Source organism: Podarcis cretensis (assembly GCF_951804945.1).
Source record: "Podarcis cretensis genome assembly, chromosome: 4".
NCBI classification, from domain to species: Eukaryota; Metazoa; Chordata; class Lepidosauria; order Squamata; family Lacertidae; genus Podarcis; species Podarcis cretensis.
Window position 1 is genome coordinate 5615184 of NC_137173.1, and position 18330 is coordinate 5633513.

The 18330-nt window shown below is 49.8% G+C and overlaps 2 protein-coding genes across 4 annotated transcripts in view; one reads left to right on the top strand and one right to left on the bottom strand.

Annotated features, from left to right (window-relative positions):
* Positions 1 to 17942, bottom strand: part of LOC307214995 (secreted frizzled-related protein 2-like) — a 187868-nt gene extending 169926 nt beyond the window's left edge. Inside the window, exon 1 of the mRNA XM_079974119.1 lies at positions 17697 to 17942. The gene's annotated coding sequence lies outside the window, so the exon portion shown is untranslated. The remainder of the gene's footprint in view (positions 1 to 17696) is intronic.
* On the top strand, positions 68 to 15257 carry XNDC1N (XRCC1 N-terminal domain containing 1, N-terminal like). Of its 3 annotated transcripts, none has more exons than XM_079973952.1 (11): positions 68 to 362; positions 1193 to 1458; positions 3286 to 3409; positions 3919 to 4057; positions 5861 to 6016; positions 6115 to 6278; positions 7973 to 8049; positions 8386 to 8603; positions 13031 to 13109; positions 13717 to 13880; positions 14619 to 15257. In XM_079973952.1, the coding sequence occupies exons 3-11, from the start codon at positions 3365 to 3367 to the stop codon at positions 14861 to 14863; spliced, it is 1287 nt and encodes a 428-aa protein (XP_079830078.1). In that variant the 5' UTR covers positions 68 to 362; positions 1193 to 1458; positions 3286 to 3364; the 3' UTR covers positions 14864 to 15257. The 3 variants fall into 3 exon arrangements, with proteins under 3 accessions (XP_079830078.1, XP_079830077.1, XP_079830079.1); XM_079973951.1 differs by lacking the exon at positions 68 to 362 and adding an exon at positions 587 to 788 and having other exon boundaries at positions 1356 to 1458; XM_079973953.1 differs by lacking the exon at positions 68 to 362 and adding an exon at positions 587 to 788 and having other exon boundaries at positions 1414 to 1458.
* Positions 17943 to 18330: the final 388 nt, after the last annotated feature.

The following is an 18330-nucleotide window of genomic DNA, read 5'->3' on the forward strand; positions in this document are numbered from 1 at the left end:
CAGGTGGCCCCCTCGCTTCCGCCGGAGCCCGCCAATCGCCGCTCACTGCCGGTTCCCGCTCGGCCTATCGCCCGGCGCGCGAGCCGCCGCCGGAGGGGCCGATTGGAGGAGGCGGGTCCGGGGGGCGGGTCCGAGCTGGCCAAAGGCGCCTGTCAAAGCTGGCGAGGGAGCGTCCGACATGTGGCAGCTTCGTAGGCGGGCGCAAAAAGTCCTGTCTGGCCGACAAGGCGCTCAGGGACCGAGTCCCGGCAGGCTGCGTTTTCACAGGCATTTTCTGGCAACCGCCGCAACAGACTTCACGGGATGGCCGGGCACTTTCTACGTTTCTTACGCCAGCAGGAAATTGAGGGACGCTCCCTGGCGTCTGCCCCGCCCCTTAAATCCAGCTGCGCGCGGCGCTTTCGAGGCTGGCGGGAGGAAGGACTACGGTTCCCAGCATGCTTTGCGGCCTCTCCTGTCAGAGTTCCCTGTTTTAAAAAAATAAGGAACAAATTTAGCGTCGTGATTCGAAACGAAGTTGGCTCTGCCATGTAGTAGAAAGCACTTATTTATTTTAAAAACTTAAAAAAAAAAAAACCAGTCGGTGACGTCACGAGGAGAGACGAGCAGCCAGCCAATCAGCGTCGAGGGTCAAGGGGCGGGCCGTATTGGCGGGAGATTGAGAAACCCCGGGAAACTCAGGAAGGCGCTCCCGGGATCCCTGGGGCGGGGAGAGAGTACCTCATTTGCATATGTTAATTCCCGGGTCCCGCGGGGGCTGAGAGAAGCCCCCTCGGGAAGAGAAAGAGGTAAGTGCTGCGATCCCGGCTGTATATTTTCACTTTTGGTATATTTTAGTTTTTGTCGTTTAGTTTTGGTTATTGTTTTTTCTGGTCTTGTCTCCCCTCCCCTTTTTCTTTTTAAGTGCTATATTATTTATCTGAGATCCCTAAATATTTTTACTATGCACTTTGTAACATTTATCTTAGTCTAATAATGATGATAATTTATTATTTACACCCCACCCATCTGTCTGGGTTTCCCCAGCCACTCTGGGCGGCTTCCAACAGAATATTAAAATACAATAGTCTATTAAACATTAAAAGCTTCCCTAAACAGGGCTGCCTTCAGGTGTCTTCTTAAAGTCTGGTAGTTGTTTTTCTCTTTGACATCTGGTGGGAGGGCGTTCCCCAGGGCGGGTGCCACTACTGAGAAGGCCCTCTGCCTGGTTCCCTGTAACTTAGCTTCTTGCAGCGAGAATGTAATGTATATGTAATGTAAGATCAATTTATCCTTTTTAAGTTTGCTGTGTGAAATTATTTGGGGGGAAATCATTCACTCATTTTGTTTTGTTTTGTTTTGGCTGCTGGGGGCAGGGCTTTCCTGTGAGTCAGGAACCAGATATATAAAGCTCTTCCTTCTCCCTCCGCTCAGACACCCCCCTTTCGAAGAGGACGAAGAGGATGTCTTCAGCCACAGGTAGGGAGCCAGCCGCCTCCGCCGCCTCTGCCAAGGCTTCTTAGCCACACTCTCTGCAGCCTCAGTGGCGCCATCTGCGCCCACACAGATGTGCCCCTTCAGTGGCACCGGAAAGAGGGAGGAAGCAGCTGCAGGTCCAAGGGGAACTTTCTAAGTCTGTACACTTCAAACCGAGGCTGCGCACCTTCAAAGCCCAACTTCCCTGAAGAATCCTGGGAACTGTGGTTTGCAAAGGGGGCTGGGAACTGTAGTTCTGTGAGGGAAACCAAGCCTTGTGAGGAACAGTTGAGGGAGCTGGGGATGCTGAGCCTGGAATGGAGGAGACGGAGAGGAGGCAGGAGAGACATCTTCAGACGCCTTCCAGGGGGAAGATGGAGCAAGCTAGATTTCTGCTGCTCCAGAGGGAGGGATCAGAACCAAGGGATCCAAATGGCAAGGAAGGAGATTCCGACTCAGCAGCAGGAAGCAACTTCTGACAGGAAGAGATGTTCAACAGTGGGAGGTGGGTCTCGGTCAGGGATTCTTGAGCTGTTCATTCCTGCAGACCCTCCAAGCGTCCTTATTTTCTGTAAACTGTAAAGTGGACGCTCGGGTTGCGAACGTGATCCGTGCGGGATGCACGTACGCAACCCGCAGTGTTCGCAACCCACATCTGCGGATGCGTAGGTTGCTATTCGGCACTTCTGCACATGCGCAAAGCACGATTTAGCGCTTCTGCACATGTGTGACCGCCGAAACTCGTAACCCGTTCTGGTGAGGCAAGGAAGGAGGGCTACCCCTATGCTATTCATATAATCAGTTATCAGAAATCAATATATTCATATATGCTCACACATAATCAAGGCTTACAGTGTTTGAAAATCCATTTTGAATCAAAGGGAAGCTGTGCCTTAGCTAACTGCATATTGCTTGGAACAGCAAGATTTAGAACCGACCTTTCCCCTACTACTTCTGTGAACCCTGGACATGGGGAAGACGTGAATCAGAGATTCTGGTACAAAACCCCCTCAGATACAGGCTAAATTAGTCCACAGAACAGGAAGAGCAAAACCACAAAAACTCCAAACTCCCTGTCCTGTCATAACTAGGAGAGAGGTTAGACAGAGCGTCACTACAGGCATCGGAAAGCAGAACTTGAACTCGGTGTTTGACCAGTGCTTGACCAGGTGCTGGACTCATGGCCAGAAGCTTGCTAATTGGTTATTCCTTGCTGACAATATCGTGATTGTCTCATGATGTATGATTTGCTGTGATCTACTCAGGTATAAAGACCTCTGGATTTCTGTCAATCGGGGTCCCATTTCTTTTGGAAGAGATTCCAACTGGGTCCTTATTGCCTGGCAATAAATTTCACCTTCTTTTTCTCCTATTACTGAGTCTGCCTGATCCTTATTTTGCACCTAGTGAGTTCCTGCTCACGCTCACCTGCAACACTGGTACTTCTGGGTTTCGGCAGTCCGCAACCCCCCAAAAAAGGAACCTGAAGCGTCTGTAACCCGAGGTTTGACTGTATTTAGTGCAGTTATTACATTGTTATTGTGCCTCCTTGTTTAATCCCCGACACAACCTCCCTGCGAGGTAGGACAGGGCCGAGAGGAGGCCGTGGTGTTCTTCCCAATCCACCCGCCACAGGGTTGCAGGCATTGAGCTCTGTGGCTGAGAGGGAGGGGAGGATTTGAGCGCCCCCCCTCCCAGGTTGGGGGTGAATTGTGGCTGGGCTGCGTCCTCACCTATGGAACAGAAGTGAAGGCCCCGGGCATCTCATCCCGAGGGAGGAAGAAGCGGAAAAGAAAAAAAAGAAACCCATCTCTCTTCCCCCCAAACCAGGTGCGACTCGGGATGGGAAAGCCCCATAAGCGGAAATGAAAACCTGAGCAAATGAGGGTGACTCACTGAATCCTTGGAAATGGCTCCAATCAAAATCAAATACGTTGTGTCTTTCACATTTCAGGTAACATCCATGTTCTTTTAAATTAAGGGAAATAGGGAGTTACAAAACAAGCTGAGCTCAAAACATCCAGTATATTAGTAGGCAAACGGCTATTTAAAAATAGTAAAAAGCTTTAAATGTTGATTTTTTAAAAAAAATAAAAAATACCAGTTAATATCATGTCACTAATTCATCATATAACTGGCTCTTTTTGTGTTCCAAATGGTAATCAGTTGATTTTATTATTTTACTAGCAGTGCAATGGGGAGCTTAGACCCAGAGTCTCTCCACTATTAGTTCTCGCCCTCTTCTGACTCTAGGACCTTCTGGCATATGCATTTTCAAATTAAGGACTATAAACTTGCAGGAAAAGAGATCTGAGCATCTTGAGATGCCAATTCCAGTGCCAAATAGTGGACTGTGCAGTTCTGCAGCGTGCAGAGGGATAAATACCGCCCTGAGAATATACAAAAGTAAGAGTTGTGTGCTGTGCTTCTCAGTTGTTCCTTCTCGCTCCTTTTCTGGGGCAGGATCCCAAGTCCCCGGTGGAGAACCTGCTGCTTGAAGAAGGGGTTCGGCCCTGGCTTAGCTCTCCCCAGGACCGGAGCAGGCAACTGAAAGCAGAGCTGCAGTTGGAACACGCAAGCCACATTGGCTACATTGATGTGGGTAAGCATGTGGGAGGAGGTAGCAAAGGAACCCCCCCTCCGGGATCCAAAGGGATAGAGAGAAGTTTTTATCCCTCTCTCACAACACTGGAACTTGTTGAAATCCAACCAACTGAATGTTGAGAGATTCAGCAAACATTAAAGTACGTTTCCGAGCACAATTCAAAGTGTTGGTGTTGACCTTTAAAGCCCTAAACGGCCTCGGCCCAGTATATCTGAAGGAGCATCTCCACCCCCATTGTTCTGCTCCTGAGGTCCAGCTCCGAGGGCCTTCTGGCAGTTCCCTCATTGCGAGAAGCAAAGCTATAGGGAACCAGGCAGAGGGCCTTCTCGGTAGTGGCGCCCGCCCTGTGGAACGCCCTCCCATCTGATGTCAAAGAGATAAACAACTGCCTGACATTCAGAAGACATCTTAAGGCAACCCTGTTTAGGGAAGCTTTTAATGTTTGGTGCATTACTTTATTTTAATATTATGTTGGAAGCCGCCCAGAGTGGCTGGGGAAACCCAGCCAGATGAGCGGGATATAAATAAATAAATAATAATAATAATAATAATTAATTCACGCAGCACAGAGTTAAACTGTGGAACTCCCTCCCACAGGAGACAGTGATGGCCACCAACCTGGATGGTTTTGAAAGAGGTTTAGACAAATTCATGGAGGAGAAGGCTTACCAGTAGCTACTAACCATGATTGCTTTGCCTCTGTGGTTGGAGGCAGCAGTGATTCTGAATACCAGATGCTGGGAACCACAGGAGGGGAGGGTGTTGCTCTCGTGCTTCTATCCTGCTTGCAATTTTCACATCATGGGCATCTGGTTGGCCCCTGTGAGAACAAGATGCTGGACTAGAAAGGCTTGATCCAGGAGGCCCTTCTTGTGTTCTTAAGGGCTGATGTTGTAACTGCAAGGCAGGATTACAAGCACAGAGCAAGTGACACACTGCTTTAAATTTAAAATATGTTAAGACAGCATGTTCTTCAATGAGGTTTTGGCATTCTGAGCAAATGTATTGCAGTGTAGGTTTGTGTCCAGGTGATGGCTGGGTAGCTGAGTCCATGGCTCTTCAATACAGTTTTAAGTTTGAATTTATATATTTTTTAACTGTTGCTATATTTGTATTGGGACGCGGGTGACGCTGTGGGTTCAACCACAGAGCCTAGGACTTGCTGATCAGAAGGTCGGCGGTTCGAATCCCTGTGACGGGGTGAGCTCCCATTGCTCGGTCCCTGCTCCTGCCAACCTAGCAGTTCGAAAGCATGTCAAGGTGCAAGTAGATAAATAGGTACCGCTCAGGAGGGAAGGTAAACGGCGTTTCCGTGCGCTGCTCTGGTTCGCCAGAAGTGGCTTAGTCCTGCTGGCCACATGACGCTGTACGCCGGCTCCCTCGGCCAGTAAAGCGAGATGAGCGCCGCAACCCCAGAGTCAGCCACGAGTGCACCTAATGGTCAGGGGTCCCTTTACCTTTATATCTGTATTGTCCCTGTTTTACCTGATTGCAAATTCAAATGTATCCCTATTGTGTTTTATAACTTCCTTGTTATTGTTTGTGGGCTGGAACTGGTCTGTGACCGAAATAATAAATTAAAAAAGTGAAAAAATAATAAATGAGTTTTTTTTAAAAAAACAAAAGGAGCAGGAGACTAGGGCGGGCTGCAGGGCTCTGAACCCCATATGAGTGCACTGCAACTCAACTAAATTGAGTGGGGAAGGCAGGCAGCGCCAGCAGGAGACAACTTTCAGACGTCTGATAGTCAAAGTGCAAGTTCTTTGGTGCAGAACTTGATGTTCTGTTTGTGCTCTTCAGGGAACTGTGGCTCTGCCTTTCTTCAGATAGACGTGGGGCGATCCTCCTGGCCTCTAGACCAGAGCTACCTCACTCTGTTGCCCACCACAGCCTTGATGATGCCTGCCGATGCAAAGCTGGATAAGAATCGTTCTGCGGTCCGGATGTTTAAAGAAGGTAAGAAGGTGGGCACTCTTCAGCCACGTGGAGCCACCTGAGGACTGTAAATGGCCTGGATTGTATTTGCTCGGCATCTCCCTCTCTGTGCCCCACAGGAGACTTTCTGGCTTCAGCTCTAGGCGAGAAGTGGGATCGTGTCAGACTCACTTGTAGCCAGCCCTTCAACAAGCGCACCCAGTTCGGTCTCTCCTTCATCCGAATCCGCACTCCACAGGACGTAGACGACAGCAAGTCAGGCCCAGTCTCAGTTCCTAGCCAGGTACAGATCCATGGGTCATGGGTAGCTATCCGGCAATTTTACGCAAGCATAGGGGCCAAAATCCAGAAAGTAAAGAATATTGTGCACAAACTGGGCGTTAAACTAGTGAAGTTGTTTGTGTAAATAAAATAAAGGTAAAGGTACCCCTGCCCGTACGGGCCAGTCTTGACAGACTCTGGGGTTAGTGCGCCCATCTCACTTAAGAGGCCAGGGGCCAGCGCTGTCCAGAGACACTTCCGGGTCACGTGGCCAGCGTGACATCGCTGCTCTGGCGAGCCAGAGCCAGAGCCAGAGCCGCACACGGAAACGCCGTTTACCTTCCCGCTGGTAAGCGGTCCCTATTTATCTACTTGCACCCGGAGGTGCTTTCGAACTGCTAGGTTGGCAGGCGCTGGGACCGAGCAGCGGGAGCGCACCCCGCCGCGGGGATTCGAACCGCCGACCTTTCGATCGGCAAGCCCTAGGCGCTGAGGCTTTAACCCACAGTGCCACCTGCGTCCCAATGTAAATAAAATACTAAATACTAAAATACTAAAATACCAAAATAAAGTGTGCACAAGCTCCCCATGTATTTATTTTTTTCAAATTAAAATACAGTGGTACCTCTGGTTAAGAACTTAATTCATTCTGGAGGTCTGTTCTTAACCTGAAATTGTTCTTAACCTGAAGCACCACTTTAGCTAATGGGGCCTCTCGCTGCCGCCGTGCCGCTGCTGCACAATTTCTATTCTCATCCTGAAGCAAAGTTCTTAACCCGAGTTACTATTTCTGGGTTAGCGCAGTCCGTAACCTGAAGCGTATGTAACTTGAAGCGTCTGTAACCCGAGGTACCACTGTAATTGGGAGGCTGCCAGTTCTGCTGTTTGTCTGCTCAAAAGCCACCCTCTCCCCCAGGAAGTCCATAAAATTATCCATGGAGGAAGTGAATAGAGAAAATACTAGAACTAGAACACTAGAACTTTTCGACATCCAGTGAAGCTGAAGATTCAGGGCAGATAAAGAAAGTGTTTTACGCATCGCATAGTTAAATTACGGTACTTGTTCGCAGGAGGCAGTGATTGCCACCTGCCTAGATGGCTTCAAAAGGTTAGACAAATTCATGGGCTATAAAGCTCTCAATGGCTACTAGCCATTGTATGTTCCACTTCTACTGCCAGGGGCAGTAAGGCTTCTGAATACCAGTTGCTGGGAATTGCGGGAGGTGAGAGTCCTGTAGTGCTCAGGTCCTGCTTGCTGGGTTCCCACAGGGATCTGGTTACGAGAAGAGGATGCTGGGCTTTGGCCTGATCCAGCAGGTGGTTCTTATGTTCCCTGCAATATGAAATCACTCGAGGGATTTTTGAAGGTCTACTGTTCCTAGCAGCCACCATTATTCAGAAGCACAGTGACCTTGTTCTACCTTGCTTTGCCTGCCAGACGCTGGCAGGGATGCCCTGCTTGTGAACATCCCTGAGGCCTTTGATTGGCAGGATACTGAGCCAGGTGAGCTGTTGTTCAAGCCCAGAATGGTCATTCTGATACTGATGAGCAAAATCTGTTGTTTTTTTTTGTATTTGAGCTGAGCTATAGAAGCGGTAGACAAAAGGAGTTTGTCTAGTATCTTACACAGGACTTCCTCAGTTTGCTAATTATTGCTCTAATTATTGATCTCTCAAATGTTACTTCTCTTCTTTCATCCTATTTGTTGCCCACAGGCTCCTTCCGAGTCCAGCAGCAGCCCATGGCTCTCCAATGCAGCCTTCTGCAGGACGTTCTTCCCAGAGATGCCATCGTAAGTACCTGCATGTGTGCATCCATTGCTCGCACCCACCCACCTCTGGCACAGGACCCCCAGAAGGATGGACAGAAGGGAATGCAGGCCTTAGCCTGAAACAATGTTAGTTTGAAACTTCTGGAGGTCTTCACGATAAGGCTGGACTGCTTTATGTGCAATACATTCCATTTTTGGACGGGGCAGCTTGCAGCAATGGAGAACAGACAGTCCTTTTCCAGTTTCTGACTCTGTTCTTGTGGTTCTTTTGCTCACGCTCGTCTCTTGGTAGCAGCATTGGAGTCTTGGTTCTGCAATGGCCTCTTGAGGAAGCAGCTGTTGGGTTTCTCTTTGCAGGAGCACCGAGCAGGAAGCGGTGCTAAAAAGCCAGCTGCAGCAGCTGGACCCAGCCTCCAACCCTGGCACCTGTATGAGCCGCCCGGCCAGGATGGTGCTGCAGGGGGCCTGTGCCCGCAAAAGAGCCTTTCCCCTGGTGCCTGGCCCCAGCCCTCCTTCTGCAGAGAGCAAAGAGGACGGGCAGAGCCAGCGGGAAGATCAGGAGCCAGTTGCGTCGCGTGAGTATTGGGGATGTGGAGGGGTGCAGAGAGATGGGGACACTTCTGTCTGCCAATAAGCTACTCCTCCAAGCACCAGAATGGGGGCAGATCCACAAGGGGCAATTCAAACTACGTTTGATGTGTTGAGCTGGTCTTATGAATATTCCCAGCCCGTGTCAGAGAGGACGGCTTGAGCACACTGGGATAGTGCCCAACAAAATCTTAAAACCTTGGACTGACTAAGCCAGATTCCTTTTTCATTTCATTTCATTTTTTATTTGCATGCCGCCTTTCCATAGTTAAAAAAACAATGCTCAAGGTGGCTTACAGCATGACCTTTAAAGCCCTAAACAGCTTCAAAGGCCCAGTATACCTGAAGGAGCATCTCCACCCACATCGTCCAGCCCGGACACTGAGCTCCAGCTCCGAGGGCCTTCTGGCGGTTCCCTCCCTGCGGGAAGTGAGGTTACAGGGAACCAGGCAGAGGGCCTTCTTGGTGGTGGCACCCGCCCTGTGGAACGCACTCCCATCAGGTGTCAAAGAGAAAAATAACTTAAACTTTTAGAAGACATCTAAAGGCAGCCCTGTTTAGGGAAGCTTTTAATGTTTAATAGATTATTGCATTTTAGTGTTTTGTTGGAAGCCGCCCGGAGTGGCTGGGGGGACCCAGCCAGATGGGCGGGGTATAAATAATAAATTATTATTATTATATAACAAGATTTACATAATTACAAAAATCAAAAACAATAAATAAACCACATAAAAAATGCACAACCAAATGGGAAACCATTTCCACATTAATCAAAATCTAAAACTAAGAATACAGTACAGCGTTAATATCACAGTTTAAAATGACATAGTTAAAAAATAACAGCAATTTAAACAAAAACAAAACAAAACGGAGCCCTCTCTGCCCAGCGGCAGCAGTGGCAGCAGTCCTTTATAGAGCCCATCAGGTGTAGAGCCCTGGGCCAGGTGTTGAGTGGCAGGACTGGGGCCCCCAGGCACTGAGCAGGGGAGTCCTGATGGATCTGTGCTGCTGATTGGGGGTTTTTTCCTGGATCCTTAGTTGCGTCTAGAGGTGCAGGCGGCCTTGGTGGCAAAGAGTGCATTCTACCAGATTAGGCGTGTGGCCCAACTATGACCCTTTCTGGACAGGGATAGCTTGACTTCAGTTATCAGGTGTGCAGCCTGGGAGTCATTTTGGACTCACCGCTGTCCATGGAGGCGCAGGTCAATTCTGTGTCCAGGGCAGTTGCCTACCAGCTCCATCTGGTACGCAGGATGAGACCCTCCCTGTCTGCAGACTGTCTTGCCAGAGTGGTGCATGCTCTGGTTATCTCTCGCTTGGACTACTGCAATGCGCTCTACGTGGGGCTACCTTTGAAGGTGACCTGGAAACTACAACTAATTCAGAATGCGGCAGCCAGACTGGTGACTGGGAGCGGCCGCCGACACCATATAACACCAGTCCTGAAAGACCTACATTGGCTCCCAGTACATTTCTGAGCAAGGGACGCGGGTGGCGCTGTGGGTAAAACCTCAGCGCCTAGGACTTGCCGATCGCATGGTCAGCGGTTTGAATCCCCACGGCGGGGTGAGCTCCCGTCATTCGGTCCCAGCTCCTGCCCACCTAGCAGTTCGAAAGCACCCTTAAGTGCAAGTAGATAAATAGGTACCGCTTTATAGCGGGAAGGTAAACGACGTTTCCGTGTGCTGCTCTGGTGCCGGTTCGCCAGAGCAGCTTCGTCACGCTGGCCACCTGACCCGGAAGTGTCTGCGGACAGCGCTGGCTCCTGGCCTCTAGAGTGAGATGAGCGCACAACCCTAGAGTCTGTCAAGACTGGCCCGTACGGCCAGGGGTACCTTTACCTTTACCTTTTTACATTTCTGAGCACAATTCAAAATGTTGGTGCTGACCTTTCAAACCCTAAACGGCCTCGGCCCAGTAGACCTGTAGGAGCGTCTCCACCCCCATCGTTCTGCCCAAACACTGAGGTCCAGTGCCGAGGGCCTTCTGGTGGTTCCCTCACTGCGAGAAGCCAAGTTGCAAGGAACCAGGCAGAGGGCCTTCTCGGTGGTGGTGCCTGCCCTGTGGAACACTCTCCCACCAGATGCCAAGGAAATAAGCAGCTATCTGACTTTTAGAAGACATCTGAAGGCAGCCCTGTTTAGGGAAGTTTTTAAAGACTGATGTTTTAGTATGTTCTGATGCTACCCAGAGTGGGTGGGGTAATCATCATCATCATCAATCAGTCAATCAATCATCAATGCTCTGGGAATCTCAAGACTGAACTATTTGTTGGTTTGCAAGCCCCCTCCATAGAGGCTGGCCCCTCTCACTGTCCTCGGAGCTTGCATACTGGTAACCTCCTCTGGCTGATATCCAGACAGACCAGGGAGATTTTGATAGGCGACATTTTCCCAAGCGTGGGTAAAATGCACAACCCCTCCCTCCTGCTTCCGCAGGGGAAAGAAAACAAGTCAGAAATCTATTTACATGATGTTTATTTCTGACATTACAGCACTAAAGAAAGACACGTCCTTTCAGTTCAGTTCTTCCAGCAAGTCTGACAAACTTCCTGAACATGCGCAGATGGAAGGTTTCAAATTACACTCTTCACAAAGACTTATCCAGCCTGTGAACGTCCTGGGAAATTCTTCTTTCCCACAGATAGGTGCATCATGTGATGTCAACAAACTGGCTGGCTGCAGCGGTGATGTTTCCATATACTGACACGATTGTGATGTGCTTTATGTGGGGATGCCTTTGAAAATGGTTTGGAAGCATCGCTTGGTGCCTAAGCCACTGAAGAGAACTATAGACCTCCCTCACAGCCTACTATGAGCCACTAGAGGGAGGAAGAGAATCATTATGGAGTCTCTGGCCAGTCAGTTCTTCCCTGCTGTCTTCTAGCTGCAGAGTAGATCAGCTTCAATCTTATCCTGCCTGCAAAGATGAAAATAATTTAGACTGTTTAGCTTAGAAGGATAAACAGGGAGGGGGGGGACAATAGCACTCTCTAATCAGGATGGACTGGCTGGAATCATAGAGTCATAGAATCATAGAATCATAGAGTTGGAAGAGACCACAAGGGCCATCGAGTCCAACCCCCTGCCAAGCAGGAAACACCATCAGAGCACTCCTGACATATGGTTGTCAAGCCTCTGTTATTCTGTTTTCATCCTCAGAGTAACCCTGTACAGGTTGGTCTGTTGACAAACCAAGATGTGATGCAGGTGGCCTGTGAATGGCACCTTCCACTAAAACAGCACAGGAGGGAGGGTTTTTTTTTTTTTTAAAAAAAAAAAAGCCTCCTCAAGTGCCGTAGCATACTCCCCCCGCCCCCCGTTCCCCCACCTAGTGACTGCTGGGTTGAGATCCTGCTTGTGAGTCTCCGGCTCAGTCCACCAAGACTCTCCAAGACATATCCAATGGCTTTTTTGAGCTGTGGCGATTTTAATTATTTGTTTAAAAAATATTTGTATACTGCTGTATCATTAACATATCTATAGCTATCTATATCTATATCTATATCTCTATATCTCTATATCTATATCTATATCTATATCTATATCTATATCTATATCTATATCTATATCTATATCTATATATCTATATCTATATATCTATATCTATATCTATATCTATATCTATATCTATATCTAAAGTTGTTTACAGAAATAAAAACCAGACAGAGGGCCTTCTTGGTGGTGGCGCCCACCCTGTGGAACGTCCTCCCATCAGATGTCAAGGAAATAAACAACTATCTGACTTTTAGAAGACATCTGAAGGCAGCCCTGTTTAGGGAAGTTTTTAACGTTTGATGTTTTATTGTGTTTTTAATACTCTGTTGGGAGCTGCCCAGAGTGGCTGGGGAAACCTAGCCAGATGGTGTAGAAATAAATTGTTGTTGTTGTTGTTAGAACATAAAACCAATAAAAAGTTGACAACTTTGAGCTCTGGTCTCCTCAGCTGAAGTCCCCACCTCTGCCCACTATGTGTGACAGTGGATGTCTGCTTGGGGTACAGACAATGGTGGACAAAGGCAGGGGCTCGCCGCTCACCCCTCCCAAAGCGCGCCATGCCCCTGGATGTACACTGCTCCTGGTACCAGAGCAGGTAGCTCTGCCACTGGGTACAGCATGGCAGAATAATAATAATAATAATAATAATAATAATAATAATAATAATAATAATGTATATCCCTCCCATCTGGCTGGGTTTCCCCAGCCACTGTGGAATAAGGGTTTCCCTCAGTGGGTGAACAGTCCTGCCTTGTGGAGGAGGGGATCTTTGGGCAAGATCCTCTCTTTGGTGATCCTTTGTTTCCATCTCTCTCTGTGGGATCTCATTTGCTGTGGAGCAGTCAGCCCCACAGGTTAGTCTTACCAGACACACCACCCCTGCATGACTAATGTTGCTGACTTGGTTCATCTTGCAGGGCCCAAGCGGGAATCGTTTGCCAGAAGAGGGGGCACGAAAACGAGTCGAAGACGGGCATCATGCAGCAACCTGACAAGGTGATTTGGCTGTGTGGGGAATTTCCTTCCTGTTCAGTCCCAGTCAGCTGCCCTTCGGATGCAGCTCAGGGTTCAAGGTGGTGGTTTCCCTGAGCAAATCTGTGGCCATCTCTGCATCCTGCAGCTTCCTTTAACCCAGCAAAAAAAGATAGTGTTTCAGGACTCCTAAAGGGTGTGATACTGGCGGAATGACCTGAATGCAGCTGTTATAATGAGGAAAATTAACGCAGTCTTATTTGTTACCTCCCTGAAGATAAAAGACGAAGTACATTCATACCTCAGGATGAATATGCTTCAGCTTAAATATTTTCGGGTTGTGCTCCGTGGCGACCCGGAAGTAATGGAGCACGTTACTTCCAGGTTTTGCCGCTCGCGCATGCGCAGATGCTCAAAATGATGTCACATGCATGCGCAGAAGCGGCAAAACGCGACCCGCAGATGTGCTGTTGCGTCTTGCATTCCATTCAGGATGCGAACGGGGCTCCAGAATGAAGTGAAATGAGCATCGCAACCCCAGAGTTGTCCGTGATTGGACCTAATGGTCAGGGGTACCTTTACCTTTTTTTAAAAAAGGAGACTTTTAAATGAGCAACAACCTTCTCCACAGGTCTGCAGCAGCTTCTTCTGTCAAGCGTAGGGGTAATTCTCAAAGGGAGCGAAGAGCCGCAGGCCAGGAGGGAAGACTGAGGAACATGGAATGTGAAGATGAAGAGGAAGAGAGGTGGCCTAGAAAGAGAGCAGTGGGGTTGGGTGTGTGCCCCATCTGTGCAGGTGAGTAATAGAATGGAAAGAATAGCTAAAAGAGGAAACATGACGAGGACTCGGGGCTTGAAAAAGCATGTCGCTAGTAACAGATGGCAAATTCAAATAAGCCGCCTGCCAGGACCGGTGCGACCATTGGGCAGAGGGAGGCAGCTGCCTCAGAAGACAGATGAGCTGAGGGGCGGTAGCAGTACCACCTCCTTGGCTGTTCCCCTCTGTTAGAGGACAGAAGCGGAGGTGCACGACACCCCCTAAACTAGCCGGCAGCCCTCAGGTGTGCTGGGGGATGCTGCTGTCCTGTTGTCACCTTCTGAACATGGAAGGGGTCGCACCATCTTGTCCTTTGCCTCTGGCAGCAAAATGTCTTGGGCCAGCTCTGCTATCTGCAGTCAATCGGTGAGTAGCCATTTATTTTTCAATGATGCTTTCTTTGTGTTTGTTTGCGTGATGTTTCCCGTCTTCGATTTGCAACACGTGGCACTATTTGGCGGGGAGAAATTGTTGGGAGAAGATAGCGTTTTGTTTGCACCCTGCTGATTGGGGGAGAGAGCGCGTCATTTGCACCACGCTAAAGGGATTGGCCTCGTATTTGCAACGTGCAGGAGGGTTGCACGTAATGGGGTCGCAGTAGTATTCTAACCTCAACTGGCAATCTCAGAGTGGATTGTGGCCAGAGACAGGGGTGGGAGAGAAGGGAGGTTCTAGCTTCTGATGGCTCTTGTCAGACCCTGTTGCCTCCTTCCGCAGGCCATTTCCCCAGCAATCTCTTACCAGCTCATGCCTCCAGCTGTGGAGAAGAGGATTTTGAAACGAGATCTTCCTCCTCGTCTCCATCTTTGTGGGAAGAGCTTGTTGCAGACTGCGTCCACTGCCCCATCTGCCAGTTCAGTTTCCCCGCTGCTGAGATAGAGAGACACGCCAGCAACTGCGGGGAGCTGACTGAGGCCTTGGTGAATGAGCCCTCCTGGCTTTGGGCAGAACAGAGCGAGTAGATTGGGTCAAGTGCCCCGGGGCAGGCGGCCGTCGCTGGTCAAGTCTTTAACCATTCAGTCGCACGTTTGGTGATCAGCTGGGATCAGGATGTAGCCAGAACAAGGAGCCCACAAAGGACACACAGTGCTGCCACAGGGTTGGAAGTGAGACTAACGAGAAGAGAGTAAGAACTCCAGTAATCGGAGCGAGGAACATGTTCTTTGGGTTGCAGTGCCAACACCCCTTACTCTCCCTCTGGTCTGATTCTTCTCATCAACATCAGCACACGCCAGAGCGCTGGGGCTCATCCTGACTTGTTGCTGTAGTTCACAGCCAAGACTGTCGGAAAGATTCCTTGGAAAGGCGGCATTCTTCCCCGCTCACCTTCTCCTCTCCCTCAAGGAAGCTGAGGGGCAGGCAGACCAGCAGCACAAAAAACGAAGACTGAATTAAATGTTTGCAAGACTTGCCAAACTCCTGTGCCCCTTGGCTGGGGCTGCTGGGAGCTGTAAGTTCTGCAACATGTGGAGGCTGCAGGTTCAGGACCATTTGGACCAAGGGGCCAGTTCTAGGAATGTGCCGGTGACAATCTTTGTTGTTAAAAATTGGGGGTTTTTTTCTGAAAAGTTGTGTTGTGTGTCACTGAACGGACCGATTGTCCTTTTTTTGAATTTTCCTCTGCACATTCATAGGCACCAATATTTCAAAGGGAACCCCTGTCCTGCGCTACAATTTAGTGGGGAACTTTATGCTTCTTCCCCTTCCCCTGGCAGGGCACGTGCAACCTCTCTTTCTGATACTTTCTGTTGTTGCAGAAATGCCCCACCGTAATGGTATCTTAGTGACCCACTGCTATTATTTGTGAGCTACCTCTTTAAAAGGAAAGAAAAGCGGCTGCCCTCATTGCTCCGCCCACTTTTAGCTCTGGCCCCACCCACCACTGGAGAAGGGAAGGCGGTCCTTGGGGTGGAAAAGGTCCCCCAGCCCTGTTCCAGTTGCCCCAGATGGTCCAGATTTCATTCCAAAATGCTGAATGGCACTTTGGCTGTTCTCCTTGGTTAATGTTTTGAATGATATTCTGCTATTGCAACAGCAGACCACTCCTCTTGTATGCCGCCTGCATCAACGGCCACGTGCTGTTGGGCTGGGGCCACTTGGACTCTGCTTCTGCGTGGGAAGCCTGCAAACACTCCTGTCTCCCAGCAAGTGCTATTCAGAGGCACGGCAGCCTCAGGCAGTAGCAATCGAACCTAGCTGATATAGAAAATGCCTGCTCCTTTTCCCTTGTGGGGTATCCAAGAGCGCATATGGAGTCCTTAAGTAGGTTCCCTATCAGTAGGAAGTCAACCAGAGTTTATTGAGTACCGTATATACTCGAGTATAAGCTGACTTTTTCAGCACATTTTTTTATACTGGAAAAGCCCCCATGGCTTATACTAGAATGAGGCGGGCGAAGCCGGCAGAGGGATGAGCGGCCTGAAAGGAGCCCTTTCTCGCCACTGGTCCTGCCTCCGCCCGCCTCTCACAAGGGCAGGCATAGGAGCCGCGGTTGGGAGAGGCACTGCGCTGCACTGTGCCTCTCCCAACTGCGGCTCCTATGCCTGCTCTTGCGAGCGGCAGAGGCAGTGGAGGAGGGATGAGCAGCCCAAAAGGAGCCCTTTCGGGCTGCTCCTTCCTCTTCCTCCGCCTTTGCCGCTGTCGGTGGCGGCAGAGGAACAAGCAGCCCAAAAGCAGCCGTTTCGGGCTGCTTCTTCTCCCTCCGCCGCTGCAGCCACCACCAGGTTTGTGGTGTGGTTATACTTGGGTCAATAAGGTTTCCCAGTTTTTTGTGCTAAAATTAGGTGCCTCGGCTTATATTCGGGTCGGCTTATACTTGAGTATATACGGTATATTGAGAAGCAAGGCAGCTAGTAAGCCTGATCTTTATTAACTGTTGCAACAGGGAGCTCACTCACCACACACAGGAGGCAGGAGGGACCCAGAACAATGGTGAGCCAGCCCCTATATAGACTTTTGAATTTGCCCACCCTGTCGCTCAGGACCACCCCGAAAACATCATACATACATCACATCTACAGCAGAAATCTGCCAGGATAACTGATAATGGTCACTGATTGCTTTACCTAGGCAGCCTGGCCATTCTTTTGTGATGGGAAATTAGTTCCTGAAACCGGGTCACAGGCTCACCCTTTTCATATACGCATACGCCCTCCAGACAGCTAAGCAAAAGACAATGGGAAAACTTTCCCATTTCCTTCCTCCTTGCAGAGAAATATTTGAGGTCAATTTGGGAGAGTCAAAATGGTTTGGGAGAGTCAAAATGGCTTCAGGACTGCTCTCCTGTACTATTTCAGACACGTGGTTTATATACTTACGTATGTGATTGCCTCGTACGTTTATGAGCATTTATTTTATGTTTGAGAACTTAGAATTCTTGTAACACTAGCCATGGTGCTTGATGAAGCACACACTCTTCTCTTTAATAAAGGTCCAGTCGTGGCGGACTCTGGGGTTGCAGTGCTCCTCTCGCTTTACTGGCCGAGGGAGCCGACATTTGTCCGCAGACAGTATTTCCGGGTCATGTGGCCAGTATGACTAAGCTGCTTCTGACGAACCAGAGCAGTGCACGGAAACACTGTTTACCTTCCCACCAGAGCAGTACCTATTGATCTACTTGCACTTTGACGTGCTTTTGAACTGCTAGGTTGGCAGCAGCAGGGACCGAGCAATGGGAGCTCACCCCGTCGCGGGGATTCGAACCGCTGACCTTCTGATCGGCAAGTCCTAGGCTCAGTGGTTTACACCACAGTGCCACCTGTGCCGCTCTCTTTAATAAGGTAAAGGTAAAGATACCCCTGCCCGTACGGGCCAGTCTTGACAGACTCTGGGGTTGTGCGCCCATCTCACTCAAGAGGCCGGGGGCCAGCGCTGTCCGGAGACACTTCCGGGTCACGTGGCCAGCGTGACAAAGCTGCATCTGGCGAGCCAGCGCAGCACACGGAAACGCCGTTTACCTTCCCACCAGTAAGCGGTCCCTATTTATCTACTTGTACCCGGAGGTGCTTTCGAACTGCGACGTTGGCAGGTGCTGGGACCGAGCAGCGGGAGCGCACCCCGCCGCGGGGATTCGAACCGCCGACCTTTCGATCGGCAAGCCCTAGGCGCGGAGGCTTTTACCCACAGCGCCACCCGCGTCCCTTTCTCTTTAATAAAGCAAGCCCCAAATGACTGGGGGGCGGGGCGAGGGAAACTGAACAGAAGCTGAATTGTCCTCAACCCACCCAGTGAATTACCTGGAAAGGGAACTCACAAAATGAGAGAATTGCGCCATCCATTCAAGGCTCCATTCCCCAGCCGTCCCCCTTTCTGCCACCCCAGTTCCTTTCCATGTTGGCCTGAGAGAAGGAAGGGGCTGGGGGCTATCAGGGCAGATGTGCAAAGGGAGGGCCTAGGCAGGGAGGGAGGAGGGAGCTGAGAGCAGGAACCG

Bases quoted from the DNA above. Each gene is read 5' to 3' on its own strand.
- XNDC1N (XM_079973952.1), top strand. From the start codon at position 3,365: ATGGCTCCAATCAAAATCAAATACGTTGTGTCTTTCACATTTCAG. The intron at 6,017-6,114 runs GTAAGAAGGTGG...TGTGCCCCACAG, and splicing joins GGTCCGGATGTTTAAAGAAG to GAGACTTTCTGGCTTCAGCT. The intron at 8,604-13,030 runs GTGAGTATTGGG...TTCATCTTGCAG, and splicing joins TCAGGAGCCAGTTGCGTCGC to GGCCCAAGCGGGAATCGTTT.